Source organism: Pterocles gutturalis, unplaced genomic scaffold, assembly GCF_000699245.1.
Source record: "Pterocles gutturalis isolate BGI_N339 unplaced genomic scaffold, ASM69924v1 scaffold39975, whole genome shotgun sequence".
Classification (NCBI taxonomy): Eukaryota; Metazoa; Chordata; class Aves; order Pterocliformes; family Pteroclidae; genus Pterocles; species Pterocles gutturalis.
In genome coordinates, this window is record NW_010144720.1 from 24,543 (window position 1) to 42,268 (window position 17,726).

At 41.3% G+C, this 17,726-nt stretch overlaps 1 protein-coding gene across 1 annotated transcript in view; it reads right to left on the minus strand.

Annotated features, from left to right (window-relative positions):
• LOC104470315 (spectrin beta chain, non-erythrocytic 1-like) overlaps nt 1-14,653 on the minus strand; it is a gene marked incomplete at its 3' end in the record, with an annotated part of 38,026 nt that extends 23,373 nt beyond the window's left edge. Inside the window, exon 1 of the mRNA XM_010085183.1 lies at nt 14,455-14,653. Within this exon, the coding sequence (XP_010083485.1) occupies nt 14,455-14,602 (148 nt within the window). The remainder of the gene's footprint in view (nt 1-14,454) is intronic.
• Between the last annotated feature and the right edge of the window lie 3,073 nt (nt 14,654-17,726).

Consider the following 17,726-nt stretch of genomic DNA (forward strand, 5'->3'; position numbering starts at 1 on the left):
GCACACAAGCACTCATTATTTAGCAACAGGAAGGAGGGGACACAGAAAGAGGTACGCTCCAGCACACTGGGAACAAACGAAAGCTTTGTGAAAAGGTTCTTTAAACAGCCAATTCCTCTCGCTTTGTTTTATGTTACTTGTCCACATTGATGATTTTGACATCTCCTATGTATGTGGCTCCTTGCCCATTTATCAGCGTGCTGGGTATTACTGTGAGATTAACGGTTGTCTGGGCTATGCACTGGAGGGGGAGGGCTGGAACGTAAATAAGGATGCCTTGCCTCTGACTGGCACCTCACCACCCTGCTGTAACACACACACAGCAGCAGGGCTGGGTACTAGAAGTCAGCTTCTGCAGAGGTATTAGGTAGAGGATGTCAGTTTTCCCTGAGGGGCAAGCGCTCCTAGCCCTCACTTATTCATAAGTGAAATTAAAAGGTCAATTCCACATTCATATTCTCAATATATAACATTTGCCTGTTCATTTATAAAACTGCTGATGATGTTCACACAAATGTCTTCTCTTTTTTTCTTTTATTGCACTTCCAAATTCCTTTCCAATAGAATCAATGTTCTCTTCTCCTCCTACTCCATCCCCTTATTAAACATTTCAAAATGTTGCCTTTGTTTTGATACTATTGTTTCACAAGTTTTTAGTCATATAGTAATTTATGTGAGGACAATTTCTGTGGGAGAAGCTCAGTCCACTCCCACTGACTCGCTGCAGCTCTAGCTCCTGCTACGCATAAGGTGGAAATTCAACCAGCTGTCACCAACACACTGGGGAACAAACATGGAAGAAGTCCAATCACGAACACTGCCAGTTTAGGGAGAAGTGATGGAAGTCAACACTTCCCAACTGAAGGTAGAGTTTCCAAAAACACATGGACTGTTGAAAATGCCTGGCACATTGCTCCCAAGGTCATAAATACACTTAAAATATTTATGGCTTTTAACCAGACTGGTTTACTTAAAACAACAGCCTTAGCCCAGAGTTGCTTATTATATTGATACAGAAGGGCTTTTACCAGCATATTTCAGTGAACCCCTTTATATCAATACAGCTGTATTTATACAAGACGTTTGGTACTATGGCAGACCTCAAGTAGAGCCTAAAACATTTTTCAAAGTCAGCCTTCAATCTTTTCAGCACTACCTACACTTGTGCCCCTAAAGACTATTCAGCTGCCCAAGCCAGATCTTACAGTGTCAGAGAAGAAAGGGATTGTCCACAGGGGCAGCTAAAACACCGCTGTACAGGGGACCAAGGCAATGCAGGCTTGTGCCCTAAAAGTGTGTTTGCAAGGTGAAAGAGGGATCTGAGGAAGCACCTGCACTTGTCACTGCAGCAGGCAGGATACTGCTCTCCAGACAACAATGTGCTTAAGTGTCACAGCAAGTCCCTTGTTCCTGCTAAACCTTCTCCTGATAATCTTTGTACAGCCAGCTGTCCCTCCGGCATGCAGGGATCCACACACTGCAGTTACAGCCATGGGATTTCCAGGCTGGGGCTGGAGGGAAGGGGGAAGAAGGGCAACACAAAAATACAAAAGACTCCAAAATTTACAGGAACAGAGCTCGGTAAACTGAGCCATTAATATACAAATGGGAACTCCCCCAAAGCTCAAGGAGCAAGTTTTACCCAGCACACAAGTACAGGCTTATTTCCGTCACAAAGTTTTTTCCTGCAGCTCTCTACCCACAGCAGCTTTTGCCTGCAATGCCTGTGACCTATGTTATAATTAAATGAAACCCTTCCCCTGGAGAGCAGGCAGGCAGCCAGGCCCTACCTGCAGGTATATCAGCTCATTGCTGTCCCACCTTGAGCAAACAGGTGTTGCTATGTGAGCTCAGAAGGTAAAACTAAAGTCCAAGTGACTGACAGGAGAGCTGGAGCATTTTTAACACCACAAAGACCATAAATCAGGAGCCAGGAATTTTTCCTCAGCTGAAAGCTTTCCCAACACTTTTGGCAGGCAACACACCACTGCCCATGACCATTAGTAAAAAATATTAAAAAGTAAAATATTACAAAAGCAAAACATTAAAACCTAAAAATAATCTTTTGGCTTGGACCCATATAAAACACGGACTGGCTTCCCCCACCCCCTCATAAAACATTAACCCCACACACGAATTTACACTTCAGATTGTCCCCTGTGGGACAAGTGAATCTGATAAGCTTAAGATTCCCAAGAAATACTGAACAAAAGTTGGGGTTTGAGGCTTTTTGTCTGTGTCCCCTTCTCTGTCCCCTCCAGTTCTGGCCTGCCCAGTAGCACCAAATGCTACTTTAACAAGAGCAGGAATTGCAGCAGGTATGGAACAGCGCAGGCTACACAGCGAGTACGGGGAAAGCTAAAGGTAAAGGGAAAAATCTGTGTTTGAACCAAGCTTATTTTATTCAGGGTTTGAAAAATAGAGACAGAACACGTTGTGGAGAACTCGGCAGCACTCACTGTGAAATTCTGACCTCATTTTAGCTGCCACCCCAGTTGACATTTGGGCTGAACAGGTCCCCAAGCAACAGATGTGCCAGACTCTGTTAATGATGGTTATCGGCTCCTGGGGACGGCCCGATTGCCAGGTGCTGCCGACTCCTCTGCCAAAGCATTACTGCTGCTTTGCTGGGCCTCCAATGTATACTTTAAAGGCTCCACTTAACAGGTTGGAGGTAAGTCAGTAGAAAGAGCAAAGCAAAATAAGGTTCTGTGTGTGTTTGTGAAACACTATACTGTATGTAGCAAGGCTTCTTAAAATGGGGCATCCTGCCAGCTCCCCTTTTTATTTGAGTCACATCACTCCTAATACATTCGTTTGCTGCTGACTTCAAATTAGTAAACCTGAGACAGGTTTACTGCTGCTACGTAGCAAAGTATGGGATCGATCACAAGGTTCTCAGATGCAAAGCTCTTTTTTATACCTGGTTTCTACTCATTTTCTCTATCTCTCTTTAATTGACTAAGCCCTTAACAACACTAATTAGATATTATGGAGGGGAATTAATGCTTTAAATCCATAGATAACTTCTGAGTACTGGTCCAAGTGTAACTGTAACATCAAGGCAGCTTGAAATTGTCCATGGTGTAATTCATCACCAATTACAGTGCTGGAGAAAAATAAGGGCCAAATCATATATAATTAGTATATCAGGGAGGGAGGTGTTTGCTGGGCTTTTTCCCCCCCTCTGTATTTTGTTTTGACTTTTCTCCCATAGCTGTGAAATAATTTTTGCTTGCATTCTTTGAATTGTAGCTCTCCCATAGTACTTGACTGGTAATGATGGCTTGCATTATTTGTGTACTTGTTAAGAGTAAATAAAAATGTAAACGATTATCCACTTAACCATAATGCAAAGTGTGACTTAGTTGACATGATTAGAGCTTTACAAAGCCTCAAGGAGAACAAGAGGTTGATTACAGCAATATTATGAATGTAAAAGTAACATCTGGAGGCAGGTGCTTACCCCAGAACATTAAAGGATCTGTCCTGGGATCTGTCTTTATGTGGTTCTGAAAACTGCTGCTGAAGTGAATGGGTTCCTATCACAAAGGAAAAAAAAGCGTTTCTAAGGAGGAAACTAATGTTAGATCTAGCAAAATTACCACCCAAATCCCTAATCATCAATGTTTCTAAGACTGAAAAAAACTATCACTTTTCTCAGACAAAAGAAATCCATTAAGAAAAATCTTAGTGTAATCTCAAAAAGAGTATAGACAAAAAACCCTCTAAGAAATACCTGGCCAAGGATCATAAGTTCATACATTTTGCAGAAAATAACTGGTAAGTATGCAGCGTTAATATTACTCACACAGCCTTGCTAGAATTGTAATAGCTAGAAATTTCCTGACAACCTCATCCATCCATCAGTCTATGCTATCTTCCACCAATAAAGTCAAGCAATATTGGCTGGCTTTACCGGGTCAACAATGAAGACAGGATGTGCAGTGGACCCAACATCCAAACCTGGCCCACCCTCAAAATACATTCATTTAACACATACTTGAAAAACCAAGAAAGCAATGCACAAAATGTTCCCTGGGTACCACAAAACAAATGCATGCTTTGTACCACTGTGTTCTGAAAGAAAGATGTGATTTTACAACTCCATGAAAGACAATTATCTTTCTAATGGGAAGCAGAATGCACGCCAGAGCTTACAATAACTATGAATCTGGTTAATCATCACCCTTGTCTCTCCTCTTTACTCTTATTTGCTCTTGTAAATTCTCTAGTTGGTGACTAACTAGAAAAAAATTACAAGATAAAAAGGATGATTTATTAATCTAAAACACCATAGAAATCACATAACATTTGCTCTTCTCCTGAAAGAGGGTAAAGTTCTTACACATCCCCTCAGTGCCACAGTTAGGAACTGAAAACTCATCATCAGGTTTGCCTTTCTTCACTTCTCTGTTGATATCCCCGTCTACAGAGTAAAACCATTATCTCTCTCTGTATATGCAACCGAGTAAGGAAAGACGGGTTTTGCTGTGGATTGTTCTAGAATGTAATAGGAAACAGTTATTTTTATCATATTTGACAATTTGCATAACATTAATCCTGATGAGTTAGCTGTTTTCCCTCCAGTTTATATCTAAGACTCCGGAACACAGAGGAGCAGCCCACACACTAAGCAAAGCATGCCAACTTCATTACCTCTTCTGCAGGTATCAGTGGGAACACAACCATTCATCTTATAAAACTGCCACTTCCTGCAATACTTAGCAACTGTCTCAGAAGAAGGTGAAACAAATGCAAACCAACAAGAGATCTTCCCTTAAGTACGATTTCTATTTCAGAAAGTATTTCAATTTTGCTGTTTAAAGTGGATTTCAGGTCAGTGGCAAACACCAAGGCATTTGGTCCTCCAAGTCCCTTCCAGACATATTCTCTGTGACTCACGTGGGCTTGGGAGAGCCAACGCAATCAAAACGTAAAGGAAAGGGCCAGATTTTTATTACAGAAGTGTCTGTTCACATGTTTTCCTTTTGCCATGCCTAGGCTGGCCTTCCAGCAGCTCCATGCCAAGTCCCAGGCAGAAAGCAGCTTTGGGCTCAAGATGAACCTGAAGGTTGTGACGTCCAAGACCAAAGCAGCACAAAACCTTTGGGAATCTTTTCACAAATCAGGCCAGAATATCAACTTATTACTGAAACTGGGTCAGTTCCACCTGGTTTCAAGTTTCAGTTTACGTAAATCCCAGATTAACAGGAAAGTTGACATGACTTTTGTAACAGCGTGTCCTTGCTAACTGCAAAAGTGGAATGCTTGCCAGGAGAGCCTGCAGGGAAGAGCTCCATGGAAGAAACCATGGTTGGTGTTGGTTTGTATTCCAGTCCAAATGGGTTCTTCTGAACAGGACCGTTTCCCACACTCCATGAGCTGGGCAAAGCAGGCAAGCCATCCCTGAAAAACCAACAACTACATGCACAGGTTTTGTTTGTGGCCCACAAAGTGCACTTGGTTTGCTCCCTGACTTGGGTGAATAACCCCTACAAAGTGTATTAAAATCAAGCATGGTGCACAGGTATGCACTTAACATACTCACTTTCTCTGAAATTTTGGCATGAAAACAATTCCTGATTTTCACCCAGAAAATTTTTTAATGGGTTTTAATGTGCTATTTTAGAAGCTGGAATTATTTTCATTGCCTCTCCCTCCCTCCTCTCCTCCTCTACCTGAATTGCATCTCTCTTTATACGTAGGAGAGAGAAAGATAGATATTCCCACCCCCCTTTTTCTTTTCTTCCTTTTGTACTGTTTTTTTTTTTTCCCCAGTTTGACCATGAACACAGAAGATGCACTGTTGCTACACCATAATCACTCACGCATGAAAATTCAATCTCCTGCTACTCCTGAGTAAAATGGAAATTGGGTGAAAACAACAAGCAGAACACTCTGATCTTCACAAATCTCCATAAGCCAGAGTATTTATTTCTACTATTTCCATTGCTTCACATAGATAACAAAGAAAGTACATAAACTATAGTAATGTTCACAAAAACATCCCAAATGTGACCAGCTACATTCACACATGGTCAGTTTAGAGGCAAGGAATAAAAAAGTACCTCTCCATTTTGCTAGTTCCATAACTGGAGGAGCTCAAGCCTCTAAATTAGAAACCTCTGAAGTTAATTGGGCTCCCCACAGAATTTTAGATCCTCTTATACCTAACAAAGTTCCAGAAAAGCCGATGTAGTTAGTACAGGCTTGCACTGATCCTGTAGTTCATTCAAAATTAAAGAGAAGGAAAATGTTACCAAAAAATTGTTGGAGGTTTGTTTTTTTAAAAAAATAGATGGAGAAACATGAGCTGAAAGCCTCATTTTTAAACCCAACATAAGAGACATCTCTTTGTTTACCATTGAAAACCTTTCATTGAATCTCACCTACAAAACTTCCCCAACTCTGTGCAAAAGCTTAGTGATCAATTGACAAGTACGATCTCAAACTTGTGAAGTTATTATGTCAGAGCAAACCAATTTCACTTTTATATTATGTATAGAATAAATATAATAATATATTATACACTTATATGTACAAATACTGTCCGTGGTTGACACCAATCCACCTTAAAAGCTTAATAACATTTAAAGGAAGCAAGACTTCAAAAAATCATCATACAACATATACATACAAAGTGGTTGGAAAAAATACAGTAGTATTTGCATTTCTCACTAGAAGATTCCAACCCTGTTAGGAAGAATGCTAGAAACTAAAAAAGTGGAACTTTGAAATGGATTTTCATCATCCCCTCTACTTGTCTGGTCCTCATTCCTGTTTCTGTTCTTTTTGCCTCTTCCCCATCAAGGCAAGTCACCTCAAGGCAATCTGGGTTTATAGCTCTCCAGGATATTACCTCAAGATAAGAATCAAAGCTCTGATCTGAGAGAATGATTTCACCACTAATCTTCCCCCATTAGAAGAGCTCCAAGGTTAACAGAAATTAGTAAACATTTTTTAATCGTGTATTGAATTTCACTTTGCAGTATGCTCTGCTAGACATTATTTGTACTTCAGGGAATGCTTTCATGCAGTATCCAAGCAACAAATAGAAGAAAAAACACAAGACACATTGCAGATTTGGCTGAATAAATAAAATAAATACAAAAACATCACTAGCTAGAAGTTAAAGATATGAGACTAGAACATTCTCTTCTGCATACACATTTTTCATTCTCTTCTGCATACACATTTTTTGTGGAAAGACTTATTTTAAATTACTGGCTCACAACTAGGCTTTGAAATGCATTCACAGCCAAGCTCATCCCTGATAAAAGTAATCATTAAAAAAAAAAAAAAAAAGATTGCCATGATTGCCATGTAGTTTCTATAAACAAGAAATCCTTTCCATTAGGATAACTCAGCAAAATAACTAAAACCAATCTCATTAGTTCAATGAAGGGTCCCATGGTTTCTCTGTATGAAATAGCCCCAAAAAATTTACTCTTAACAGCAAAGAATATTATAGTCTTTTCAGTCTTCAGGCTTCCTCTGATGGGCCACTACGGGTCAGATTCCCAGCATGGTCTCAGAGAAGCCAAGGGAGAATGTAAATTTACACCAGCTGACAATCTGGTTGGTAGGCCTCCTCCTAAACCATTAACTTTAGTGTGATTTTATCCCAGCTGTACTACTGAGCCTGGCTTAGCTCTCACTGACAACATGGAGCACTTTACTCCCGTTCACAAACTCTGCCCTGCCTCTCCCCGCTGGGCTTGCCCATCCCTGCTGCAGCTGATGCAGAACACTGCATCTCACTCATCTCAGCGTTGCAGGCAGCCAAAAGCATGTCCCTCAATGCTTTTACTCTGTACTGATGCCATGGTGATGAATGGATGATGAAAACTAAAATAGATAGGAGAGAGCTGTGCTGTGCCAGTCTGGGAATCAATGCATAGTTCTCTCCTAAAATCAGTGCAAGTAAGGAAGCACACTATGCAAGCTAGTGCAGTGCCAATGCATCTAATACCCAGGGATGATAAAGCAGATTTACCTGCTTTCAGAACTACCCTCACACATATTTCATTCGTAATATCCTAAGAGCAGATACGTGTAGGCACACATGCACACAGAGTCAGCATACACATATTGGTTTCCTATCTTCTTCCTCTGGGCACAGATGGCTTTTTTATATTTAATCACTTCTTAACTATAAAACAGAATTTTCTTGTACTTTATTTTGCCAAATTACTGAATTACTGTCCAAGCACAGAGTCAGCCCTTTGTGAATAAGTACTGGCTGTTGTCTGGAGTTCTCCACAAGAAACTACGAGAAGCAGATATGGTACCGGTATTCCAGGCCAGGATCTTAATGCACAGGAATTCAAAGATCTAAAGAACAATCAATACAGGCTCATTCACTGTCAAAACACTGGGCTGACTCATGTACATGTCCAGCTCGATATTGCTTAGTTTTGAAAGAATTTAGTCAGAGACGTAAAATGACCATAGCTGTCAGACTTCGCAGAGCGGGGCTGCTGGCAACTGCTCCTATCCTGCTCCCTCCACAGAGAAACAAAAAATCCTATTTTTCCAGCTCTGCTTGTCCTGCCGTAGCAATTTGTGCCAGATGACAGTTATTCACCAGGACACAATAATTTTCACACATCACTCTGTTACTACACAATCATAAATACTGCCCATGAAGCAGACAAGCATGCATGATTCCAGAAAACTCCTAAGTTACGTTCAGCAGTACTTTTTTTCAGAAGCTTGGCTCTATGTTCAGGAAGCTACATTGGACCATGGATGTGGTCTCTAGTCTTTTGATTCTACAAATAATCTGACTTACACCTCCCATGTAATTTGCACACTACTTGTCTGATTCTAAAGAGAGCAAACCACCAAACTACACGTAACTGATATCAAAAATCATGTTACTATAACAATGAGATACAAATGACCTCTGTACCAAATTACATTTTTGAAGGGACATCACTGAATACAAGTTGTTCACATTTACTTGGAAGTTATGTTCCGCAGACATACAGTGACACTTCTTTTTGTATCAGCCTACCAACGATCTTTAAAAAATACTAAGAATAAAATATTATTTATTGTCCAGTTTCTGCTGTTTGTTTTAGAAACCACTCTTGACCAGCAACTTTCAAAGTGAACGCATTAACCAGCAGTGACAGATGGGCTAAGCTTTTTCTTGTTTACTGATAAGAGCAGTGTCTATCAGCAGTCACAGCCAGCACTGCAGGTGACATGCATAAGTACAGCAGCTTCTCTGCTGCTGCACTTTCTTCCTTGATGCCTGCGTTGAGATGGAACATGCAAAATGATACTCCTGTTTTTAACACCAGCCTCCTACAGATTCTGGTACGGTACTACAGCTTACAAACTACAGCTGAGAAATTGTTCCAGAAGTAAAATCCAGAAGGAAAGCATTGGGTGAGGTCAACATTTGGAAAAGCTTTCGTTGAAATAATTCCATCAGCTTTTATTTGAGCAAAATAAAGATTTTTCAAAATAAGCCCTTCAGTGCTCACCTGAGTAAGTCTGTATTAGGCCTTTGTCTGCTAAACAAAACCATGAACTAATAACAAGCACTGCCACGCTAGTGCTGAGAAGACCCATCTGCAGTTTCACTGCTGTAAGGCTTTTATTTCTGTTTAGTGTCAAGTGAATCCTTCACATGCCCTTCAAACCTGATTTACAAGCATCAACATACTGCTTGAGTTCTCATTCCTTAACCACTTGCTGTTATTAAAATTAGTGTCCTGATTTGCAAGTCCCAGATAGCTCAGATACTGGATATTCATGAAATGCAAGAGTTTATTCTCAGTATGCTCTTTCAAAGCCAAGACCAAAACAAAGGTTTATTAAGTTCTAAATCATTGTATTTTGTCCATTTTTATTGACTTGAGACCTGAAACTTCATTCTAACCCTGCAAATTTGAGTGTATACTCAGAGCGACACAGTAGAAACTTTGCTCTTAGAGATTTGCTAAACATCAGGGACAAGCAGGTGCAAGATACCTGAAGAGTACTACCAGCAAGATCTTTCTTTTTGCTTTTTTGGGGCGTTGTTCTGCTGACTTTTTGCACTGGAACTGTGGGGGGAATGGCTCAAATAACAGGGCCAAAAGGGCTAACTAGCCCTACATATGGCACACCCAGCACTTTCTCATTGCAAGTTTTCTCTTTTTTATCCTTAAGAAACAGGTATTACACTATATTAAAAAGAAAAACTTTTCAATAGTATTATTTCAGTAACAATTTCAATTATTTTTTACCCTGTTGCCTCTGGGAGATTTTAAATTACTGGTGTGAATTACAAGCCCAGTTTCTCTTTGTGCAGTAAGGACAACTAAGAAACGCTGCGTGACAAATGCAGCTTCCTTATCTGCATCCCCCGTAAGGTTCGTGAACACCATGATGTGCAACACTAACAAGTGTCCCACCTATGCACAGTCACTCAGGTGGAGCTGCAAAAGGAATGCATGGCTTCATCTGTCCTGCACTAAGAAGATAAGCTTGTTATTTCACAAACTTTGAAACTATTTTTAATTCATTTGCCAGACAGCTGAGTCACAGACCTTCTGGCCACTCAGGTGAAGCCACAGGACAAAAGGGCAAAATACAAGTGAGCAGAAAAGCAAGTAACTTCAGACAAGCATTTTTAAATATTGAATTAGCTAACTGAAGAAACAAAGTTTTGGAGGTGACAATTCTCATACTACCTGAAAACGGCACGTGAGACAATGAGCATGGTACATCTGAATGTTACAGTCCCGGACTGAGTGCAAAAAATTCTGCTGAACAACTGAACTGTTTCTTAAGGCTTTCATAAGAACTCGATGCACCAAGGTGCTGCACAGCAAATCTTGTTACCTAATGGGCCTTGAGAGACGAAATCCAACACTTGAGGATTTGTGAATGAAGAATTTTGCACAAACATGATCTCTTTTTGGCTTCTACACAGCAGGTAGAATTACCTGGTCTTCCAGCAAGACCTTCCAAGGAACCACAGAGAACAAGGACAGGTGAAAGATTATTTCCTACAGCAGGATATCTTACTTTACGAAGCAGGGATCAGTTACCACCTTCTCCTATCAGTTGCAGAGGGAGTTAGTCTAACATGAATGGCAACCAATCTGGCTGCATATCCCTTCAAATCTGATTTCTGATTGAAAGCTGAGTTCCCAGATGATTTGTTTTAAACTGAAACAATCTTTTGCATTCTCATTTTCACAGTATACAGACCACTTTAATAATATCGGTTATCAGCTGCTGTGCTGACAGTGGTGTTTTTCTACTATTATTATTTCATACCTGCTTTAACTGAGCTTTTCTCCAAGACACTGTCTGTTCTGATCACAGATTATTCTGACCACCATCTCCTCCTTTGCTGTTTAAATATTTCAACATCCTGATGAACATGGAGCCATTAAAATTCTTTCTAGAACAGACTACCAGACTCTGGCTACAGAACTTGCTCCTCACCTTCTACACTCTCTACCTTTCTTTACTTTAAAGGAAATAAGTTTCATTAAACTAGAATCAATACAAGATGAAAGCTTCACAGAAGAGACACTTCACAACTTGTTGAAGAATGTGGACAGAAGATGCTTGGACCAACAGAAAGATTCACAACATTGAGTATCTAGCCATTAGGTAGTGTAAAATGCCTATGGCTGTTCTACTTTTGAACACAACAGCCTGCATCTTATAGATGGGGAATAAAAAAATCGGTGCCTGGTCTGTTTATTTGGAAACCTTTCATACTACGACAAGGAGATAACAATACATGTGCATTTCAAACTGCAAGACGTTGATAGTCTTTTGATTTATCTTGTCACTTCAGCGAAAGGCAGACATACTGAAAGAGCTGGACACCCACAGGCAGTCTTAGATACATCTAATCCAGGACATCCAGAAAGAAAAATGCTGTTGTCAGGAGATGGCCAGTCTTGGAGATGTGGGAACATGCTCATGCCCACAAAGAGCCAGTACCCATCCAAGTCAGACTGGAGCATTGTTCAGTAAACCTGGGCCCTGCAGACTGTGCACAGCTACTTGTGCTTCAGAGAGCAGTGAAATTCATCCAGAAGAAAGTGACAGTGCAACACACAGTCAAATGTATAGGTTTTAGAGCCCAGAAGAGCCTCCTGATATCACCCAATGTGTCTTTGTGTGCGCTACCAGCCATGGGCTTTCACACAGCGATTATCACGTCTGATCCTGTGACAAGCAGCTGAGTTAGAGTACACCTTTCCAGAAAGAGCCTGTCTCAATTTAAAGAGCACAATGATAGAGATTATGGTTATCCCAGCTCCAGGCTGCAGCTGTTAAAAACCTGGAAGTGCCTTTCTGGGGAGACACAAAGGAAGATTACCCACCAACATGAAAATATATGTTGTTGAATGGTGCCAGGAGTACCACGGCTCAGCCTTTAACTATAACCTCTGATTTGCAAGACAAACCTCTCTTCATTCCTCTCTCCCTGCATCATGATTAGGCTTTCAAGCAGTGCTGCAGCAGTGCAGTGTGCTAAACCGAGTTTTGGCAGCACAAAGCATTCTCAACACTAACAGTAGAGAATTACAGGTATGAAATGTATCAAATTACAATAACTATGAGTAATGCTTATGAAGAAAAAAATAAATACATCATACTCCGGGAAATGTTTAAATAAGCCTCTGAATTGAATCTTCAGCAAAATTATTTGCTTTGACATTGGTATTTGTTTTAGGTTATCTAAATAATTCAAGTACTTTCCTTACATTACTTCGCCTTGAAATAAGAGTTTCATGTTTATTATTCATTACTCAGGTGGGGAGCTCTGCTTGCCATAAAAGTAACCGGAACAACCAACTGCAGTAAAGGCTAGATCTGTGACCCAAATGTGGCTGATGAGGTTTGTACTGAAAGCACTGCCCACCCAAGGAATACAATATAACCTACAACCACTGATGTGGCAGGAGTAAAATACAGTTTCTTCCTCAAACAAGATCAAACTAAAAATCAAACCCCAAGTCAAGATTCTTCTTGTCTTGTACTTGGTTTATAGCAATCTACGACCACAGGCATCAGTCAGGCTGCTTCTGACCCCACTTACACAGCCCTGTTCTAGGTCAGGCATTTTACCTTTAATTTCAAATGCACACTGTGATGAGAACCGCTGTAATTAAAAGCCTTCTAAAGATAGCAAAATTTAACATACATTCCTTCTGCAAGCAGTTCCATTAAGTTGATACTATTACTATCTTCAGTAGGAGTTATACGATCTGCCCTCTGCCCGCCTGCATGAACTACTTTATTTCCCCATTGCTCAGCTCCAAACCTGATCCTTCTCTGTGCCTGGCACGTAAAGGTGTTCTGCATCTAATGCACTCCCACAGCCGGCATCAAGAGGAGAAAGGGCATGCTGCGCTACCGAGTCAGTCTCATCAGAATCACAAACGAAACAGATGATACCTTCTGTCTCAGTATAGCTAATTTAATAAACCTGCTTCAACACATTTTGAAGTGTTGGGTTTACAAGCATCCTTGTAACCAAAATTTCCCTAGCAGAAAGCTCAGCATATTTAGAGCTGCTTTCCATGCTTACAGTATGTCCCACACTACTGAGGCATTTTGTTCAGAGGTCAGGAATGTGGGCATGCTACCATTAGAGTCAGGAAATCATTTACAGAATGCATAAAAAATAGCTTTGCAGGGCAATGCCTCAGAGCTGAGAGGACATGACATAATCTCTTTGCTGCATAAACAAATTTGGTTAATGTACAGCCTTCAATATGCAATAATAACATGTTTTAAAGAAAAAAAAATGATCTAATGAAATTTCAGTTCTCTGCTGATAAGAGTGTAATTCATCAAAAGACAGCATGTACTCCAGAAGCTTTGCTTCTTCAGAAAAATCTGTTGTTTCAGCATTATTTACTAAATGACAACTATCTCCACCTACCACATTCCTCCATTTCAGGACAAGTGACATGTTTTGAACACCTCCAAGTGAAGATATATTTAAGCAGAGTTTTGTTATCCTTATGATTTTTTCCAAATCTGGAAACCAACATCATTAACAATCACAGAAACCCAATCAAAACAATTTGAATATGCAGCCAAAATGGTTAATATCTGATGAGACTGATGAGGTGAGAAACAGAGTCAGTACAATGTTCTAAATAAAAAAAAATACTTGGATGAAATCTCTGCTCTCCTGTGCTTACAGCAGAGAAGTCTTCATAGCAAATCTGAACAGCTGAGTGCTTGCAAAATGTCAGATATTAGCATATCCTGCAAAGCAACATGAGACTATCACGTCCCACTGATATCAATGGATGAAAAATCTCAAAAATTGTTCAGGCAGACTGCACTTGACCTGAGGAAAATTTCAGCCCTAGTCTACTGGCAAGGTGCAGGCACTGAAGACAGACAGTATCCCATACCACCACATACATACAGCATCAGAGTTTTGCTCATGTGATCAATGCTTACCAGCTAGGGCCTTGATGCGGGATCGTTCAAACAGTCGAGCAGAACTATTTTCATTGTCCCAGTCATCAACATCCCAGCGGTTGTTGACATCGCTGTACTGCTGTTGGATCTCAATATTGTCATAATCTGTCGCTACTGTTGTCGTCATCCTGAGTCTTCTTAACCTATTCTCACCATCAGATTCTTCTTAAAAACCTCTGTAAAACAAAAATACATAATAATAATTTAGACAATATACTTGCATTGGAAGAAAGTAGTAAAATTCAAGCTCAAGACTTCTGTTTTCAAAAACCAATGATTTTTACTCAAAGCCCGGACACAAGGCTTAAGAACAGGTTAAACACCAACCAGTCCTTCCAAAAGCAACTGAATGCTCCAAGTCTTCTCAAAAAATGAAGTACTTCACAGAAGCAAGATTTCAAGCCAGTAGCTTTGCTGCATACACATACACAGAGTTGTCATGTTCAACTCTGCACAAAGTGGAACATGTATGTATGAAAGGGTGCAGTAAGATACTTTCACAATTGTTATTTTCAAAAGCAGGCTGTTGGCTTTATAAATCTGTGTCAGCTGAAGTATATGGAGCCATGGATAACTCAGCTAAGAAAAACCTGAAGTGCAAAGATGACCTCAACAGCCTCACAAAATGGTGCAAATTCTGATGGAAAAAATGCGAATGCCTAAAAAGTCACAAAAGCATTTGACCAGCAGAAGTCTTTTAACATAGATCTGAAAAAACACTTCTTTCTTCACATGCAAATGCTGACTTTGTGACCAGACCTAGGAATTTATTTATGAACGAATCCAGATAAAAACAACTAACTGGTTCATTGCTTTGAACCCTCTCCAGCAACAAAATGGCAGGCCACCAAGGCAACTCTTTACCGAAGGTTCTCCTCTTTAAGGCAGTCGGATATCGTTAGCATATTCATATTGTTTGCCGATTGGAATTTGCATGTACTTATCAGCACTAAATATAAAAGAGCCTAACACCTTCTCTGGGGGAAGAGGAGGGTGGTTATAAATGGCTGCTAAACTAGAGGCTGTGAATGCTGCAGGAACAGCCCTTGGCCTGGGAGCAGGGATCGGTCACTGTGGGTGACGCAGTGGCTGTGTTGCATCCTCCTTAACCCAATCCCTCCAAAGTCAGTGCTCACAGAGACCCAAGAGCTGGCCCTGAAGAGCAAACACACAATTCACCTTTATAAAAATACAAGTTATAAAAATGCAGTTAAATATTTGAGAAAGGGGGCATGACTAGGTTTTAAAAGAAACAGCCATACCTCCAGGAAGACTTAGCAGCCTATCTGAGAAAAAAATCTCTAATTTTGTGTATCCACCTGTTTGTTTCCTTCTGCTCACGCTCCTGTGAGCTCTGTTTAAAACATCACACAGATAAGGGGTCCCACAGCCAGAGCCAGGCCTGGCGCTCCCCCTCAGAGCCCGGGCTGAGGCCCCTCTGGCCGCCTTCCAGCCCCGGAGCTCACCGCAGACAGCTCGACAGCCGATGAAGGGGTTTTTCCTCCGGCCACAACCCACCTGAGGGGGGTGGGCGGTAGGGCACGCGCAGGGCCAGAGGGGACATGCCCACGGTCGCCTGCCCTCAGCTCCCGGCCGTCTGGTGCCACCTGCTGACGGCGGGGAGACTGCCCCGCGCCTCCTAGCTCTCCCGTCCGCCCTCTCCTCACAGCCCCCAGGGAAGGCATGCGGATGGCCGGAACCGGCCCGCGTTCAGCCCAGAAAACGGGGATATCCTGCAGCTGACAGGGGAAAACCAACGGATTTACTGTCACCATGTAATTTTCCAGACGGTCCTAGGATAAAAAGACTGGGTTGATTTTCTCCTAGTCCTCACCACAGTTGAGAAGGTTCCTCATAGCTTTACTTGCAAAATAATCCCTTCGTTTTGCAGAGAAACGGGAAACGAGCTGCACTCAAAGCTCTCATGTAAGAACCTGTTACCGAAGCTCATTTGTGAGCGATTCAGGAAGAAATCACTTCAGGTATGGTAACCTGCCAACAGACTGGAAGGATAGGGAGAAAAAAAAAAAAAAAAAACAAAAAAAAAAAAACTTGCTCTGGGAAAGGTCTTTAAAATGATATTCCTGCATTGCACACGCCTAGGCTGACATTTCCAGGGAGCTGTGGGGATGAGTCCTTCCTCAGCCGGATGGATTCTGCTGCTAATAACAAACAAAAGGATGGAGCGAAGACCAGGGAAAGGATTAACTCCCACTCAAAACATTTCTGCCCAGCATTCACCACCTGATCCTCGTCTAGTATCAAGCCTGGACAGAAGCCTCACATTAAATCCTGTACACAGCAGAAATCAGGGTTAATTCCATTTAAATCCATGGAGTAACCATGGTATAAACAACGAGCGGAATCAGACTGTTCTACAGCATTGGCTTCCATCTTTTCAGCTTTCTGTACTCCTCAGTGCCCAATGGAGAGGAGGAGATATGCCACTAGAAAGGCAGCAGCTCAAACTATAAAAATAAAAGCAGTGACCCTAAAAATGGGATGCAGCAACATGCTAGTTCAGTATAGATGCTACAGGCCATCAGGTTTACTTCTGTATCATCTGTGTTTAGAGATACAATTAACTAGATCCAGAATAAATTCAACTATCACTTGTGCTTTTATCACTTCTCTTACCCTTCCTGAGCATCACATAAGCAAAATCTATCCCAGATAAAGCTAAACTGAGGATGAAATGGGGCTGTTATCCTACACCTATACGGCTAGAAAACCTGCATCCTTGTTCTGATGCTGTAGAGATGCTGAAAATAAAAGCAGCGCCTCTTTCACTGTCTGACATCAAGCTCCCTTTCCTGGGATGCGGCTCAGTGACAGCAGAAAGGGGGTGCAGACACACACTGCAAAAATAAAAATAAGTACTTTGCAGGCAAGCACTTCTGTGGCGAGGTGTGGATAACACAATTGAATCCTAACTGAAATAAGCTGCCCTGTCTTCTTCCAAAGAGAGACCCAGCTATGTAATGTGCAACCACCGCTTTAAGCCTGTGCTAAAAAACATTTTTTGCTAAGACTCCTGCTGCAGCTCTGGTCCAGCACAACCCCCCTGTGCCTCTGGGAACAGGGAGGGAAGATAAACACAAGCTCCATCAGAAACCTCTAGGCTTCTTGCTGCAGAAACAGAGGTCCTGCAAATGGGCTGAGCTACAACAGCAAATCTTATTTCTCAGTTACGGATGTCCCTGTTTGACAAACGGAAACATCAGCACTGTCTGCAACTGCCCAGAGAGTAA